The following is a 16,855-nucleotide window of genomic DNA, read 5'->3' on the forward strand; positions in this document are numbered from 1 at the left end:
GATCTCCATCAATTATCATTTCTCTATTTTGGGTCTATAAGCTTTCCCTGGATGTGTATCCCTTTACTAATTTATAACACAGAATAATGAATTAGCTCTTCCATTCTTAAAAAATACATATGTGTATACACATCCATACCTGTGTGTGTATCTAAACAGCTTCACCTGGAGTTGATGGTCTTACTTTCCCCCCAATATTTCTTAGCAAATTTGCAAAGACTTTAGAAAAAAAAAAAGGAGTTTATCCAGATTTCTATTTCCTCACCCCTTATTAACTTCTCAACTACCTGTTGGCTTTTATTGATACAACTTTATATAATAAATCTTATGCCAAAGTAACACACATGGTCTCTTGTTCCTGGAGATACAATGGACAGAGAGAAGACGATGCCCATTTAAAACATACAAATGTGTGTGGATCTATCTGTGTATGTAGGTACGCATATATGTATAAGTGTGCTTATCACAGAACTTGGCTACAGCCACTGAAATTAGAGTCACAGAACCAATAAAGTACCTAATTTCAAGAACATTTTCATTTTTATGTTAGGTAAAAATAGCATTTAAACTGCAGAAACTAAGCACTGATTCATTTCCAAAGTTGCTCTGGCATTAATAAAGGTATGTGGCCTTAAGAAAAGTGTGTGTCCACAGAGCGTAGGAATCATTGTTCGCAAACAAAACAGCAGGAGGGTTGAGTAAGACTAAATTCTTATTCAGTTTTACAAAAGTGAATGTGATATGAATCATTTATTATGTGGTTCAGCATGTCACAAAATGCTTTGTTTAAAAAGCTGAGTTCCTGTAAAAGGTGAAGGGGATGAGAAGCAGTGTTTCAAGACATTAATATTTAGAATGGACATTTTTAGAATGTATACACGGAAAAATGGCTTTAAACTAGCAAATTCTTCATTTATTCAATTAAACAATTTGTGACAATAGAGAGTAGAAAACAATTGCTTTCCTTATGACATAATTCCTTTTGTACTAAAAAAAAAAAAAACCCTCATGATATGCCTCCAAGAGACGTTATTATGTTAATCCTGGATGCAAATACAGTTTGGGAAGAAGAAAAAAATTACAAGTTTAGATGAAAATCACCTCTCCTTTTATGCATTTATATTCTTTTATTCAAATTTGTTAGACTATATGGAGGGAAATCGGAGGGGGAGACGAACCATGAGAGACTATGGACTCTGAGAAACAAACCGAGGGTTCTAGAGGGGAGGGGGGTGGGGGGGATGGGTTAGCCTGGTGATGGGTATTAAAGAGGGCACGTACTGAATGGAGCACTGGGTGTTATATGCAAACAATGAATCATGGAACACTATATGAAAAACTAATGATTCAATGTATGGTGATTAACATAATAAAATTAAAAAAAAACAGAATATATTATATACTCCTTAAAATCAAGATACACCTCAGGCACAAATTCTGATATCAAATGTAAAATTCATTGCTGTATTCCTTTAAGAAATTCTTCCTGGGATGCCTGGGTGGCTCAGTCAAGTTAAGGGTTTGTCTTTGGCTCAGGTCATGATCTCAGGGTCCTGGGATCGAGCCCCGCATCGGGCTCCCTGCTCTGCGGGAAGCCTGCTTCTCCCTCTCCCTCTGTGACCTCTCTGGCTCTCACTCTCTCTCAAATAAATAAATAATATCTTTAAAACAAAGCACTACTGGGCATGAATAAAGAAATTATTTGTCCACAAAAGTTGACTTTGCTTTGATGAAGGCATGTTTCAAAGTAAGTAATTTGCTTATGTTTTCAATTCTTTAATCATATTCCAATCACATATAGGCTAAAAAGTACCTAAGAGTATTTCAAAGTGCTGCAAAATTTTCATCAATACTGTACCAAATTATTCACAATGTTGTGTCTGCAAAACTATCTAAATAAATTAGTTCACCTTTTTCTTCTCTCCTTTCAATTCCTGAAATGCATATCAAACAACCCACTAGTGCTCATGATGAGCCACACCTTCCTAAGTATGAAAAGTCCAAATAAAAGCAAAGTGAATTGGCATTTTCCTCAGAAGAGACTTGTGGATAAATATGTAATTTCTGTTGGAATTTGTGAAACATAAAAAATAGCTTATATCATTATTTTTTTAATGGATCCTTAACATTTTAAAAAACCAAGTTGAGAATCATTCTCTTATCAAATGCAAAGAGTCACTAAGAAAGATGAAATAAGCTGATGGTAGGACTGCTAGAGAAATAGTCACAGTTGATATTCTCCACAATACAGCAGGTTTTGCTACATGGATGGACATTCAAATTAGTCAGGGCTCCCTACAATACTTTCCTCTGCAGTTAAACAAGCATTGAAACAAATACATTCCAACCTCAAAATACTTATCTTCACATTCTTCTTTGCATACTGAAATAGAACACTTTTTACATACCATACGTTATTATAAAAGATTTTGTCTAAAATATTTTCTTCAAAGCGTACAACTGAATAAAGGAAACCTCATTTAAAATGGTGTTGGGAGGCCAGAAGGGGGAGTTGTCATTCCCTAACACCCCTCATCAGCTGCAGACCCCAAAAAGAAGAGGTACTTGGCATTTGCAACAGAAGATGCCTATGTTACTACTTCAGCAGGAGAAAGAGTTTCTCCTTGCCCAGCAACGAGCTCAGCCAGTAACAAAATACCTCAACTCAGCCAATGAGAAACGATCACCACCCTGAACTCTGGCTTTCCTCCAATGGATTTTTGCAGCCCCTCACCAACTTCCTGTTTTTTTTTTTTTTTTTTCCCTACAGAGTAGTGTTCCTTTCCCCTGCTATGGGCACTTGCCTCTGGCTTTCCATGGTTCACAGGTCGTGAGCTGGAATTCTTCTGCTATTCCTGAATAAACCCATTTTGCTGGTAAAATAACTGGCTGTTTTACTTTTAAGGTACACAAAAATAAATAAAAATAAAAAGGTTTTCAAATGAGGATGCAGTTTTTGCTGTTATAAATTGCTTTATTTGTAAATCAACAGAACAATGTCTGTGAAGATAATTTTTAGGCATCTGTAGGAAGTTTTAGTATTACTATAATCTTTAATAATTTTTTTTAAAGATTTTATTTATTTATTTGACAGAGAGAGACAGCGAGAGAGGTAACACAAGCAGGGGGAGTGGGAGAGGGAGAAGCAGGCCTTCCGGCTGAGCAAGGAGCCCAATGTGGGGCTCGATCCCAGGACCCCTTGGTCATGACCTGAGCTGAAGGCAGACACTTAACAACTGAGCCACCCAGGCACCCCTATAATCTTTAATAACTAAATGATCATAAGTTTATCCTAGAAGAGCTCAAACTGTTCCTATTTTTCCATTCTCTTCTGGTTATTCTCTTCCTATAACATTTTCTTATATAGAATTTATATATAAGAATCAAATAGGGTTCTATAGGTCTAAATTAATAAGTTAGACATAGGTAGTTATGGATCACATAAAAATATTATATACTTAATAATTCTTTAATTTAGCCAATGGTTTATAATCCATGATCTGTATGACTTTATAATCAGCACACTAACATCCCTTCTTACTGTCCCTCCCTGACAGTCTCTTTAAAAACCACCTACATTGATATTAAGATTAAAATACTATAAACTTGCACTCACTTTTTTGTCTTTGTTGTATTTGGCAAATATCTCCTGGGCTCTCTCTTCTCCTCCGTCCGTGAACAACATGATAATCTTATTGCAGTTGGCTCTAGAAACATTATACTGTAAAGAAAACAAAAACAAAATGTGTATCATTCACAATAAAAGGTAAGGAATATAAAACAATATGTAAAGAGCATGAACAGATTGCAGGTAGTGGGTGAAAGATCTGTTCAGTAGGTATATTCTAAAGAACGACTTCTGAGATCAGGCCAGGCCCATCCCTACAAGGGCCTCCTCCCATCCCCCAGACATCCACAGGTCTCACTTCCTTTGGGTCTTTGATCAAACGTCACCTATCAGTGAGGACTTTACTGAAAACTATGTTTTACATTGCCATCTCTCTCCCAGGCTGTATTTTGCTTCATAGCATTTTATATTCTTTTATGTACATCCTATCTACTTTTTTATTGCTGACTTCCCCTGATTGAATTTAAGTGCCATAAGGGCATGAAGTTTTGTCTTTTTTGATCGTCAAGGGCTTAGCATATAATAATAACCTCTCAGTGGTTGATTAATAAATGGATTTTAAACTAATGGCTATTATGTCAATTTTATGCCCCTATAATTTGTACCAGAAACAAATAAATAGTATGAATGAAAATTCTGCATACCCTTCCACATATATTTTTAATCCATTTACAAACATTTTTGCTCCCTTTCCTCCTTCTTCATCCTACTTTATTCACTTTACCTCTTCAAAATTATAAACTCCTAGTTGATCCCTAACACCCGATGCTCTTAAATTTTTGTAAATGCTAATCCCAGACTATCCTGTTATCCTCTCTCAACCCACCAAACATATTCTAATTCTGAAAGACTCAATTCCAATGGCAAATCCCCTCTTAAACCATAGGCAGTAACCTCTTTGACATCGGCCACAGCAACTTCTTTCAAGATACATCTCCAAAAGCTACTGAAACCAAAGCAAAAATGAACTTTTGGGACTTCATCAAGATAAAAAGCTTCTGCAAAGCCAAAGAAACAGTCAACAAAACAAAGAGGCAACCCACAGAATGGGAGAAGATATTTGCAAATGACACTACAGATAAAGGGCTGGTATCCAATACCTATAAAGAACTTCTCAAACTCAACACCCAAAAAATAAATAATCAAGTCAAAAAGTGGGCAGAAGAGATGAACAGACACTTCTCTGAAGAAGACATACAAATGGCTAACAGACACATGAAAAAATGTTCATCATCATTAGCCATCAGGGAAATCCAAATCAAAACCACATTGAGATACCACCTTACACCAGTTAGAATGGCAAAAATGGACAGGGAAAGAAACAACAAATGTTGGAGAGGTTGTGGAGAAAGGGGAACCCTCTTACACTGTTGGTGGGAATGCAAGTTGGTACAGCCACTTAGGAAAACAGTGTGGAGGTGCCTCAAAAATTTAAAAATAGAGCTACCCTATGACCCAGCAACTGCACTACTGGGTATTTACCCCAAAGACACAGATGTAGTGAAAAGAAGGGCCATATGCACCCCAATGTTCATAGCAGCAATGTCCGCAATAGCCAAACTGTGGAAAGAGCCGAGATGCCCTTCAACAGATGAATGGATAAAGAAGATGTGGTCCACATATACAATGGAATATTACTCAGCCATCAGAAAAGATGAATACCCAACTTTTACATCAACATGGATGGGACTGGAGGAGATTATGCTAAGTGAAATAAGTCAAGCAGAGAAAGTCAATTATCATATGGTTTCACTTATTTGTGGAACATAAGGAATAGCATGGAGGACATTAAGAGAAGGAAGGGAAAAATGGGCGGGGGGGCAATTGGAGGGAGAGATGAACCATGAGAGACTATGGACTCTGAGAAACAAACAGGGTTTTAGAGGGGAGGGGGGGGTTGGTTAGCCCGGTGATGGGTATGAAGGAGGGCACGTACTGCATGGAGCACTGGGTGTTATACGAAAACAATGGATCGTGGATCACTACATCAAAAACTAATGATGTATTGTATGGTGACTAACATAACATAATAAAATTAAAAAAAAAAAAGAGTCAGTCATAGGAGAACAATGGATTAGCAACAAAGGGCCACTAAAATGAACAATTACTTTAGAAAGCTGGACTTCTTTGAGGTCTGAAATTACAGTCTCAAGCTTCTACTGTTGTGAAATGTGTTTGCAAGAGTGTTGAGAATAAAAGATTACACTACTTTATGAATGCTCAGCTTCTTTGAAAATGTCAAGCCTCCAGCCGAGTACTGTTCAATGGAGGTATACTGCAAGCCAAATTTGTAAGTTTAACTTTCTAATGGCCACAGTAATGGAGGTATGAAGAAATCTCTGAAATTAATTCTACTAGCATATTTATTTAACCCAGTCATCCAAAATATTATCAATTCAACATGAAATCCGAATAGAAATTACTGAGATGGTATACATTTTTTTCTTTCAGAGTAGCTCTTCAGATCCTGGTGTGTATTTTATATTTACAACACATTTCAATTCAGACCAGGCACATTTCAAGTCTCAACAGACACATGGAATTGTGGTTACCATACTGGACAGCACCAGCCCTGGCCTTTAACTGATTACTATTTTTGAAAAAAAAATCATTAATTCTTGGGTAGTGGTTAGTCTTCTGGAAAGTCTATACTCGATCTTACTTTTCAAAGAAGATAAATCTCATTTACCATTATAAAAGTTAAGCAAGACTATTATGCTCTATTGATGAAAAACCCTGTTTCATATAATCTCACCCCATTGATCAGGCCATCAGAACACTGGCAGTTAAAGCTTTGAACAAAGTATTGTGAAAATGCAAGTATTGACTAATACAATTGTCACATTCAAACGTAGTTCTTATCTGAAAGCCATATGAAAATCTGACTATACAAAAAGTTACATATTTTATCATCAAAATGCTTTTGTGGAAGGCGTTGAAATCCTTAACTAAAATTAATTTCTTTGATGATTTCTTTTTATCTGCCTCTTTAAGATGGGCAAAATAATATGTACCTAAAGGACTGTTACATAAAAGTGATTAGGTAAAGATTTTACATAAGGACTTGGTTTCATTTTTGGAAGTAGTGGGGCCGTTATTATTAATGAATACGAGTAATAGTGTAAGTAAACACACGGGGTCTTGCTGATCATTTGTGTAATTAAAATAATAATGTTTCCCAAGAGAGAGAGATGTTAGGACATACACAAAAGGGGGAATGACAAAATGTTTTGTTTTCAACATGATTTTTCCCAGGAGTAGCCTCCTTAGACGTGTGGTAGAGCAAAGTCAGCAACTAGTCAGAGGATTTGCAGTTATCTAAAGAATCACACAATCATAACAATTTTGAATTACTCTGAATTGAAATGTGTTGTAAATATGTGTTACTGGTTTGTAACAAATTAAGTAAAGGAAAGAACTTGACTATTTCAATAAAACGACAATTAGTAGGGTTGGTAATTTAATATGTTATTTCATAACAAATTACGGTATGTATATCCCTGTGTATCCTTGTATCACTGTGTGGCCTGTACACAGCACAGCATCTATCATATCATGTACTTAATAAAAAAGTTTTTGGGGTGCCTGGGTAGCTCAGTCAGTTAATCATCTGCTTTCAGCTCAGGTCATGATCTCAGGGTCCCGGGATTGAGGCCCGCGTCTGGCTCCCCACTCAGTGGGGAGTCCGCTTCTCTCTCTCTGCCCCTCCCCTCGCTCATGCTCTCTCTCTCTCTCTCTCAAATAAAATCTAAAAAAAATTTTTTTTTGAACAATGCATCTCTGTATATTTGTAATACTTTATGAAATTCTACCCGAGGACTAATTCAAATCTCAGTTTAAGCTGTACTGTGGGATAAATGATACATTTAATTCTATTTGATATTTGCTTCAGGGATCTTAATGATAAACCTTAGAAGGACAAACAAAAACTAAAGAATGATACTGTGTGATAAGACTGGAAGCATTTGAAATAGGTAACAAAATCTGCTTCAACTTTGAATACGGCAAGTAATGACATCTGGGAAAATTATTTTATTATTTTTTTAAAGATTTTTTTTTATTCATTCATCCATTTATTTGAGAGAGAGAGAGAGAGCACAAGCAGGGGAAGGAGCAGAGGGAGAGGGACAAGCAGACTCTGCGCTGAGAGCATTGCCTGACATGGGGCTTGATGCCACAACTCTGAGAATCGTGAGTCAGCTGCTTAACCTACTGAGCCACCAGGTGCCCTTGGGGGAATTATTTTAAAATGAAGAACTGCAATACATAAGGGATATGTAGAAAGCAGAACATAGGACTTATTTCAGAAATAACTGAAGTCATATTAAATATCATTTACAACTCTGGTAGAGGAAGTACAAGAGGCCAAAAGGAGTTAAATCATATTTAATCAGCAACTAGTAGTGAATCTGGGAGTTAATGTGGCCTCTCTAATGAGACAGCCTTGGAAATAGTCCACGAGGCTTGAGACCCCTTATCATTTCACAACTGAATCCTGAATACGAGGGAATGAAGTGACGCAAATTAACAATACCAAGAAGAGTAATTACAATCCCACAATCTAGAAAAACCTGATTGACTTAAAAGAAAAAGAACTTCTATGAAAAAACCCACAAACTTCTATTTCTTTACTGCAGAAAGAATCCATTTTCATCTAATCGTTCATTACATCTGAATCTCAAAGTTCTGAGTTTTCATCCTTCTATTAACCAACATACATCTTTTAATAAACATATGCATTTTACCAAAGAGAATTCCCCTGGAAACTGCAAAGCTGAACTACTTTGCTTTCCCGTCTCCTTGCTTGCTTATCTAACGCTACCTAATAAATACCACCACCTCAAACTCCACATAGTGGAAACGGAGCTATTTCTACCCTCACAGTCCCTCTCTCTAGATTCCTGTGTCACCAGCCACCAAGTGTTCGAGTCCAGAGAACCATCCAGTTAGTTACCGTGTCATTCTCCTTAACATTTCTTTGCACCTACTCCAAGACCAGGACTTATATAACAGCTTAACTTAGAACACTCGTTAGACCATGTCATTCTCATATTATCAACTTTTCATTTGCTCCTAAACACCTCATTAACTGATACCTCATGGCCTTTTTATTTTCCTTGCAGCTCCTGTATTGCTATGTCCCAGCCCTGCTGACGCACCGGCCATTTTCTCAATGTGCCACGATGTCTCCTACGTCTGTGCCTTTATCCATGTTGTTCTTTTTATCTGACATGATTTTCCCTCTCTCATCTACCTGCCTAAATTCTACTCATTCTTCAAAATCCTGTTTTCAAGGAAATGCCCACTTTCCCAACCTTCTTTGGGTAAGTCGAACCCCTCTTTGGTGCCACTCAAGTAAACAGACTCCAAATGCCCTATAACAGCGCTAACATACTGTACTAGGAATAATAATTAACCATATCATGCTGGACGTTGTTGAGATCAGACAGTCTTGTTTACCTCTGCTATTCTAGTGCTGGTAACATGACAGGAAATTGTGAGGCACACAATAAATATTGGCCGAATCAACAAATGGATCAAGCAACCAATCAGACATCCTGAAAACTGTTTTGGAAGCTTTACTTAGGGAACAACAAAGTAGGATTTGCAGATAAGACCACGTGTAAGGGCTTCTTCAGTGACTCAGCAAATATGGTATGAATTATGAGCTGACTCTCTAGCAGACATGTGCTAGTTGTTAACTATGGTCATAATGATCATGACTCCATTGCCAAGCCAACAACCCACACTCACATGCGGTTTGCTGTGTGTCAGGTTTTGTGGACAATCCTACCCACAACCCTCTGAGGTATGTGCCATGGTGTAAGGGAGGAAACCCAAGTAGAGAAAGGTTAGGTCTGCTCTCTCAACCACCACGGTAATATTGCTTTGTGAGAGGTAAAAAAACTGAATGAGGGGTGCCTGGGTGGCTCAGTCATTAAGCTTCTGCCTTCAGCTCAGGTCATGATCCCAGGGTCCTGGGATCGAGCCCCGCATCGGGCTCCCTGCTCAGCTGGAAGCCTGCTTCTCCCTCTCCCACTCCCCCTGCTTGTGTTCCCTCTCTCGCTGTGTCTCTGTCTGTCAAATAAATAAAATCTTAAAAAAAACAAAAACCAAAAAACACCTGAATGATAACTCCTGCACTTGAAGAGTTCAAAATGAAATAGATGACATAGCCATTTGAGAACACTAGTTTGGAGTGTGAGATATGTGCTGTAATATGGGGCAGACAGTAGGTGTGCTGGAGTGTGAGAGTCTAAACGGAACATTGGTGGGTGATTTGTTGGGAGGGGGATCTTCACTGAGGAAGGAATCCCTGCTCTGGCATTTTATGTCCTCCTCACCTTCATGTCTGTCATTTGGACCTTCCTGTACATTAAGAAATAACTTCAAGAACCAAGTAAGATGTTTAAAACTACAATATTTCCACCAGCCACTGAAGACTGAAAATGCCAGTCTCCAGATAAATACAGTAGCAATAGAGAAAACAAAAAGGAAATGATCTTCTACATATGCCATCTAAATTGGAAGGGTTTATACAAAATTAAATAATTATCTTACAAATGTGCTTCTTAAACAGAGTTTTAAAAGATGATGGAAGAAAAGATCTAAAAGAAAAAAGAATGTCTACATTTTGTATGTCTTTTGAATTTTGGATTTAAAAATAAAAGTAGTTCAAAGATTTCTATTGCCTGGACACATCTGCTTTTAAATGAAATGAAAAACAGCACTGTTATGTAACTCACAGTGACTGATGGTGGTAAGTACCAGCATACTGAAATTCATATGCTGTGATTCAGTAATAAAAGAGAAAAGGGGGTGGTATGGATACTTACATTAAGCAGCTGTTCAAAAGCAAAACTAAAGCCTTTCTTATAGTCAGTGATTCCTTTTGCTGTGATATTATTCACTGCGTCTTTCAGCACTTTCTTATTTCTCACATTGGCTTGGACAAGGTGCTGAAAACAGCTCACATCCTGGGCATTGCTGTTAAACTGTGAAAGATAAAACATAAATGAATAAATGAACACGAAAATCAATCACATCATTTTATTTGAATGTGTGGTTTGTACGTCCCAGTCCTGTTGCGCCGCTTTCTCTTTCATAAAGTGAGTAAATTGGTAACAAAAGTGCACTAAGGCTCAAACAGCAATTTTCATCTGAGCCCCCAACTCCTAGTGCAACCCTGAGCCTGTCACTCACCTTCCTGAAGCTTAGTTTCTCTGATTATAAATTTAGGACTTGAATTACGTAAGGTCCCTTTCAGCTCTCAAATTTTCGGAGCCTTTAGAGAGAGAGAGAAAAAAAAAAAAAGCCAACAAACAATGAAAGGTATTCAGAATCCAGAAATGATATGGTGACACCTGGGAAGGTTCAAGGACAAACTAACCACTTGCTTACCTCTCGCAAGGAAAAGCTAGGTGGAAAGGCAGTAAAGTCAATGACAGGAACAGAGTTTTAGTAATCCTGAAATGTGATGGTACCATCTTTCTACCAGGGTTAACCCGGGAAAGTAATGTGAAAGAATCAGGAACAACAGGTGGCCTTTTAGAACTGCTCGCTGGAAAGCTTATACACAGAAGGCATGGCATGATGGAGGGAATGATGGAGGCAAGGCCAAGGACAAGCAGACCTTGCAGACAGGGATTGCTCTAAGTGATGAAGCCCTCAACAACTAGGAAGCTGCAGGAGGACAGAACGTCAACCTCTAATGCCTGTCCCAACATGAAAATTTAAGAATTATCACCCAAAAATATCACTCATCCTATCAAAAGTATTCACATAGTTCATTGGTTATTTCCAAAAAGGCTAAGAACACTGAGTTCTGCAGTGAGATCCAGGACAGTGAGGTAAGTGGAAACATCCCATCATTTATTAACTCTGCTATTTGTATGAGCCCCTGAGGCTCTTGGGGCTGAGTATCACATCTGCAAAATGAGGAAAAAATAAAACCATGCCTGCTAGAAGGTAGGAGGCTGGCCAGATGAAATGTTGGAGATTTTCTCAAAAACACATAATTAAACAATTTTAATAGGTGGATCACAAAGCAAAATATAAATTTTATAACTGATCACATATTCTTACAAATATAACAATCATTCCTTTTTTCTCTGAAAATCAATGAAGCTTAGTTATAAGGTACACTGCATATTTCATCAATTCAATAAGCAAATATTTACTATCAGCCTGTCATAGGTCAAGAATTGTGGCAGATGATAGTTTTGTGGCTTCAGGCATTAAGTAAATTATACACAAACGTATACATACGTATGTATGTAAGCACATATCTGGTGCCTACTGTATGTTGCATTTACTCTACAAATATTAACCATTTCCTCTTTGCAAATGCCCTACAAGATACATATTATTACTACTCACTAAGAAACATGGGGCTGGGGGATTAGAGAACTTGCCCGTAGTTACACGGCACATAAGACACAGAGTCAGGATCAGATTAGCACTGTGACGTAAGAGTATGGGATTTTAACTATTCTTGCAGAGCCTCCTAACATATTACAATACATTATGATTAGTTCTGTAAAGCAATAGAGCATTATTCCCTAGGAGACAATATCACAAGTGGGTTCCATTTTGGACTGTGAGCAGTCAGGGGAAAATTCGCATGAGAAATGGCATTTCCTGTGATTCCAGAGAAATGTTTCATTGAAGACTATGGAGGAAGAACATTCCAGACAAACAGAACAACAAAAGGGAAGCCGTTTAGGGATGTATAAAGGAGAATTTAGCTCAGTCACACATGAGTGAGGAAAATGACATAAAATGTGTTCAGGGAGGGAGGGAGGGCTGGTCAAGCAGGGTCTAACAGAAATGCTGAAGAACTGCGCTTTGAATTTCTGTCAAATGGCAAGTCACAGATTTTAAGCCACATACAAAATAATTTAATGTAAAAATTTAAGAGATCATGCAAGCTGCTATTTGGGAAATGGATTTAAGGTGAACAAAATTCAAAGGGGAGAAAATAATTTGAAGGCTATTACAGTAATCTAGCTCAACATAGTAAGTGGCTTTGGTATTTGTGGGGATTGTGAGACAAGGAGGGGTTGTACAGCGATTGAGAGGAAGAATCCATAGTGTGTGGTGGTGGACCAGGGATGCTGCTGAGTAAGCGCCTCTTATCAGGAATGCCCTGCAGGTGTCTGACATAGACATTAGGATGGCCGGAGGACTAGAGGAGTGATGGGCTCGTGGGTACTTGAGGAAGAGACAAGAGAAGTAGAGTTCAAATGAGGCTGAGTTTTCAATATAAGTGAGACATGCAAATGGTGAAGTCAGGCAATCGTAACATTTAAAGCATGAGGCTGGGGGTGCCTGGGTGGCTCAGTTGGTTAAGCATCTGCCTTCAACTCAGGTCATGATCCCGGGGTCCTGGGATCGAGCCCCACATCGGGCTCTCTCTGCTCAGTGGGGAGTCTGCTTCTCCCTCTCCCGCTCCCCCTGCTTGTGCTCTCTCTCTCCCAAATAAATAAATAAAAATTTTAAAGCATGAGGCTCAAAAGAAGTCTTGGCTAAAGATTAAAAATAAAACAGAAGGTTTCAGAATAGAAATTTGGTGTAAAGCCATATAAATAAAAGGAAAGTAGTCAAAGGAGTCCCTAAGAAAACTTGGTAGAAATAAGTTCCCATGGAGGCAGGAAGGAAATCAGGAGACTGGGCTGTTTGGGATGATGAGAGAGAGAGAGAGAGAGAGAGAAAAAAAAAAAGTCTCAGGGAGAAAGACAGTTCATAGCAGTTCAGAGACAAAGATGCAAAATTCAAAGTGCCCACGGGAGTCATCCATGTTACACGGTCAGTGTTGGCGAGGGGCGGGGCCCACCGGAATGCCTGGAAGCACATGGGAAGTGGTGGCCAGTGCAGAGGCATGTCCTCAAAGCACCTTGGCTGGAAGCAAAGAAGAAAAAGAGGGGGGCGGGGTGCCTGTAAGGGTGAAGCTGGGGTCAAGGAGAAAGGCTGCCTTGAAGTGCAGGGTCACTAGAGCAAGAGAGGACTGATATTGAAGAGTGGAGGAAGGAAAAGATGCAGGAAAGAGAAAAGCGGTGAAATATAAAGTTCTTGTGAAGGTGGAGAGGGACAAACAGCCGGCGTGTGGAGTGACCCTTGAATAGGCATCGACTTCACTGCTCCAGGGAGGATGAGTGGGAGCGGAGTACAAACGCTGCTGGGTGTATACGTAGATTTGGGGTAGAAAAGGTGACAGTGCCTGTCTGCCTTGCTCTTCACCGAGGACAAAAGCCACAATCAAGATAAAGGGAGGAGATGGAAGGTTTGGAGAGAGTGGAGATAAAACAAGAAGGAAAATATCCTGCACAGGTAATTTGAGTTCTTTATTGTTTTTACTTCAAACACTATTTTCAGGTACATTATATATAGGAGTAAAAAGCTCCAATATGTTTCTTTGCTGTTTTCCACAAATTCAAACGTTGGAAACGTGGTATCTTCAGTTCTAAATTCGACTGCCTCTTTCATTCCATTCCTTGATAATCTGACACAATCTTATTCTGCATATTCCATTTTGAAAACAAAAGAACGTGAGCATTCCCATGTTAGAAAGTTAAAAAAAAGTTTGCCAATGAATCAACAGTAGAATGTCTGACCTTCGAGAATTATTAAAAATGGTTACAGGAAATGTCATTAACTGGTTTAGTTAAACCGTGAATCATGATAAAATTACAAGTTTGCCGAAAATGAGCACTAAATAATGTATCACCCTGAGTCTTTTGGTTGGCCTTGACCTGCTTTTAACACAGAAAAATGCAGCATCTCATTAAGTCACTTTAACACAAACTGATTAAATGTAAATTCAATTCATTAAATACAAATTCAGTGGTGTATAACAGAAATACTACGATTAAACTCATAATAAAACTCATAAATAATGCAGGGAAAGCAATAGCCTACAAAGTGCAAGTCCCCAAGAGCAAATCTTATTCTCCTAGGAAAGGGATGAGAAATTTTAAAAGTTTAAAATTTGGTAAGGGTATATTTCACAGACATCTTACACTCATCTGCTTTTAGAACAGACAAAAAGAACAGGTTTATTTTCACAAGCTGAAGTTGCAGTCTTTGGTAACAAGTGCCTAAATTTTAATTTCTAAACCACATATTTAATACATAAATCACTTATGTATTAAAAACCTTAGGGCAAAAGCTTAATAATACAGTATTACAAAGCTTAGAAATAGTATATTGTGATTGAAAATAGATTTAGGGAGTCCTGCTTTTGTCACCTATTAAGAAAATGCTTTTTTTAAATGTATATTTAACTACCCTGGAGTCAGAAATCCAAACTAATACCACACTGATTCCTTTCCCAATCCCAGAAAATTCAACCGAGTAGGCCTCTTATAAGAACTGTTGAGAAAATCTCTGCTAGCATGCTGAGACAGAAAGATGTGTGGGTTAAGGTAAGCATCTGGGGTATAAATCACGTGGACCTTTGTATTCCTACTCGAGCAAATGACCATTCTTTCATTTCCTCCTTCCATATAACCTGTTCTTCTGCCTACAACACTTCTCTTCCTTAACAGTCTTTCCTTACAAAAGGCTTTCATGACCTTTCTTGACTAGCTCAAACCACCCCATTATAAGCTTTCCTAGGCTTAGATGTATCTTTCACAGAATACAACTCCATTAAAATTTCCTACTTCTTTGTATGCTATCTTGATAGATTCTTCCACTGGATTAGAAGCCCACAGTCAAAGAAAATTGCCATCCCACCACTGCAACCACAGTACTGGGTATATAATAATAGTATGCTATAAATATTTAACAAATGTATGTATGGAGTTTCATTAGAAGACAGTGTGAAATGTTGATCAAAATCAAGCTATAGATTTATAATTGTAGAAATATTTTAGCTTTATACTGTGTTAAGCTTATATATTCATACATGTAAGTATTCTGTCTCAATAGATGCTATTAAAATACCCAAAGACGTGTGTAAAAAACCTATTAAAAAGTCTGGCACATAGTAGACGTTAAATCAAGTACAACTCTATTATTTAAAAAATTATTTTAGCAAAAACATTAGTATGCTCAAATCAGAACAGATTCCTAGACCAATGAGAAAGATTCTGATGAACGATATCAGCTTTAGTGAGCTTTAAAGTTCACTAATGGGATGATACCAGTATCCTTCAAACATTAACTTATTATTTGAACAGTCTCTGAAATAACCATGAATAGTAAATTTCAGTGCTTCCAAAGACCGTTCCTATTAAATATCATAGGCAAGTACACACATCATATTAAAAGATACTTTCGGTGCCAAAATAAATTGTTAACCTCTCAAATGAAGTAATTTAAACTCTTAGCTTTATAAAGACAGTATTTTTGTTCTCAGGTGCTCTGCTCAGTAAGAAATCACTTCACAAAATGTTTCTGAGAGAGAGAACTCTGCTGCTCACTGAATCCACCTTGGATAAAAATGCAATGTTGGCACATCGTTAAGTCAAGGAAGCATCAAGTTCCTCGAAAGCAACCTTGTGTAGGAATGGCGCCCTCATGGGATGTCATAACACATTTTCACACGGCACCAAGTACACCTTTGAAATCGTTAGTGGGCTCAAGTAGTTTTCCTCTAGAAACATTAAGAATTAAAGATAAAAGAAACCCAAAGGTGATACTATTCCACTTGGAACTGCAGAGAAATAGAAACGGCCCATTTAATCTTTGACCATACAGCTTGCCTCTAATTTTTACCCCTTCCCCTAATCCATGTGTGGTCTAAACTCTTACAAAGACAGACTCGCTTTAGGGTACTTTGTACACTGCTTAGTTATAAAACATACTTAAATGAGCAAAAAGGACATAATTTATAATTTCTTGGTTTCTGAAAAATTGTTCAATATCTAAATTATTCCTTAGAATTTGTCTTAATGATCTGTTTTCTCTTTTTTTGCATGTAAAAACAAAATGGTAGGCTCAAACTGTGTATATAACCAGCAAAAAAACCTCAAATTCAGAGTAGCCTGGGTATTTTTTTTAAATTACAAAATACGAGTGGACTTATTTACATAATATAATAATTTATGTAACAAATTTATATTATACAAAAATTGTTAATTGAAATGAATTACCTAAATTAAATTAACAATACAATTTTGTGTATTAGTCGGTTACGATTCTGGTATCAGAAGCTAACCACAGGGCGCCTGGGTGGCTCTGTCGTTAAGCGTCTGCCTTCGGCTCGGGTCATGATCCCAGGGT

General features: G+C 37.7%; 1 protein-coding gene across 7 annotated transcripts in view; it reads right to left on the bottom strand.

The window, feature by feature from the left end:
* The window catches only part of CACNA2D1 (calcium voltage-gated channel auxiliary subunit alpha2delta 1), a 503,379-nt gene that overhangs the window by 74,918 nt on the left and 411,606 nt on the right, over window positions 1-16,855 (bottom strand). For all 7 annotated transcript variants that reach the window (XM_021689797.2, XM_021689799.2, XM_021689796.2 and 4 more), the window contains exons 11-12: window positions 10,465-10,623; window positions 3,617-3,721 (exon numbers count right to left, since the gene is read on the bottom strand). In XM_021689797.2, the coding sequence (XP_021545472.2) occupies window positions 3,617-3,721; window positions 10,465-10,623 (264 nt within the window). The remainder of the gene's footprint in view (window positions 1-3,616; window positions 3,722-10,464; window positions 10,624-16,855) is intronic.

Source organism: Neomonachus schauinslandi, chromosome 12, assembly GCF_002201575.2.
Source record: "Neomonachus schauinslandi chromosome 12, ASM220157v2, whole genome shotgun sequence".
Lineage (NCBI taxonomy): Eukaryota > Metazoa > Chordata > Mammalia > Carnivora > Phocidae > Neomonachus > Neomonachus schauinslandi.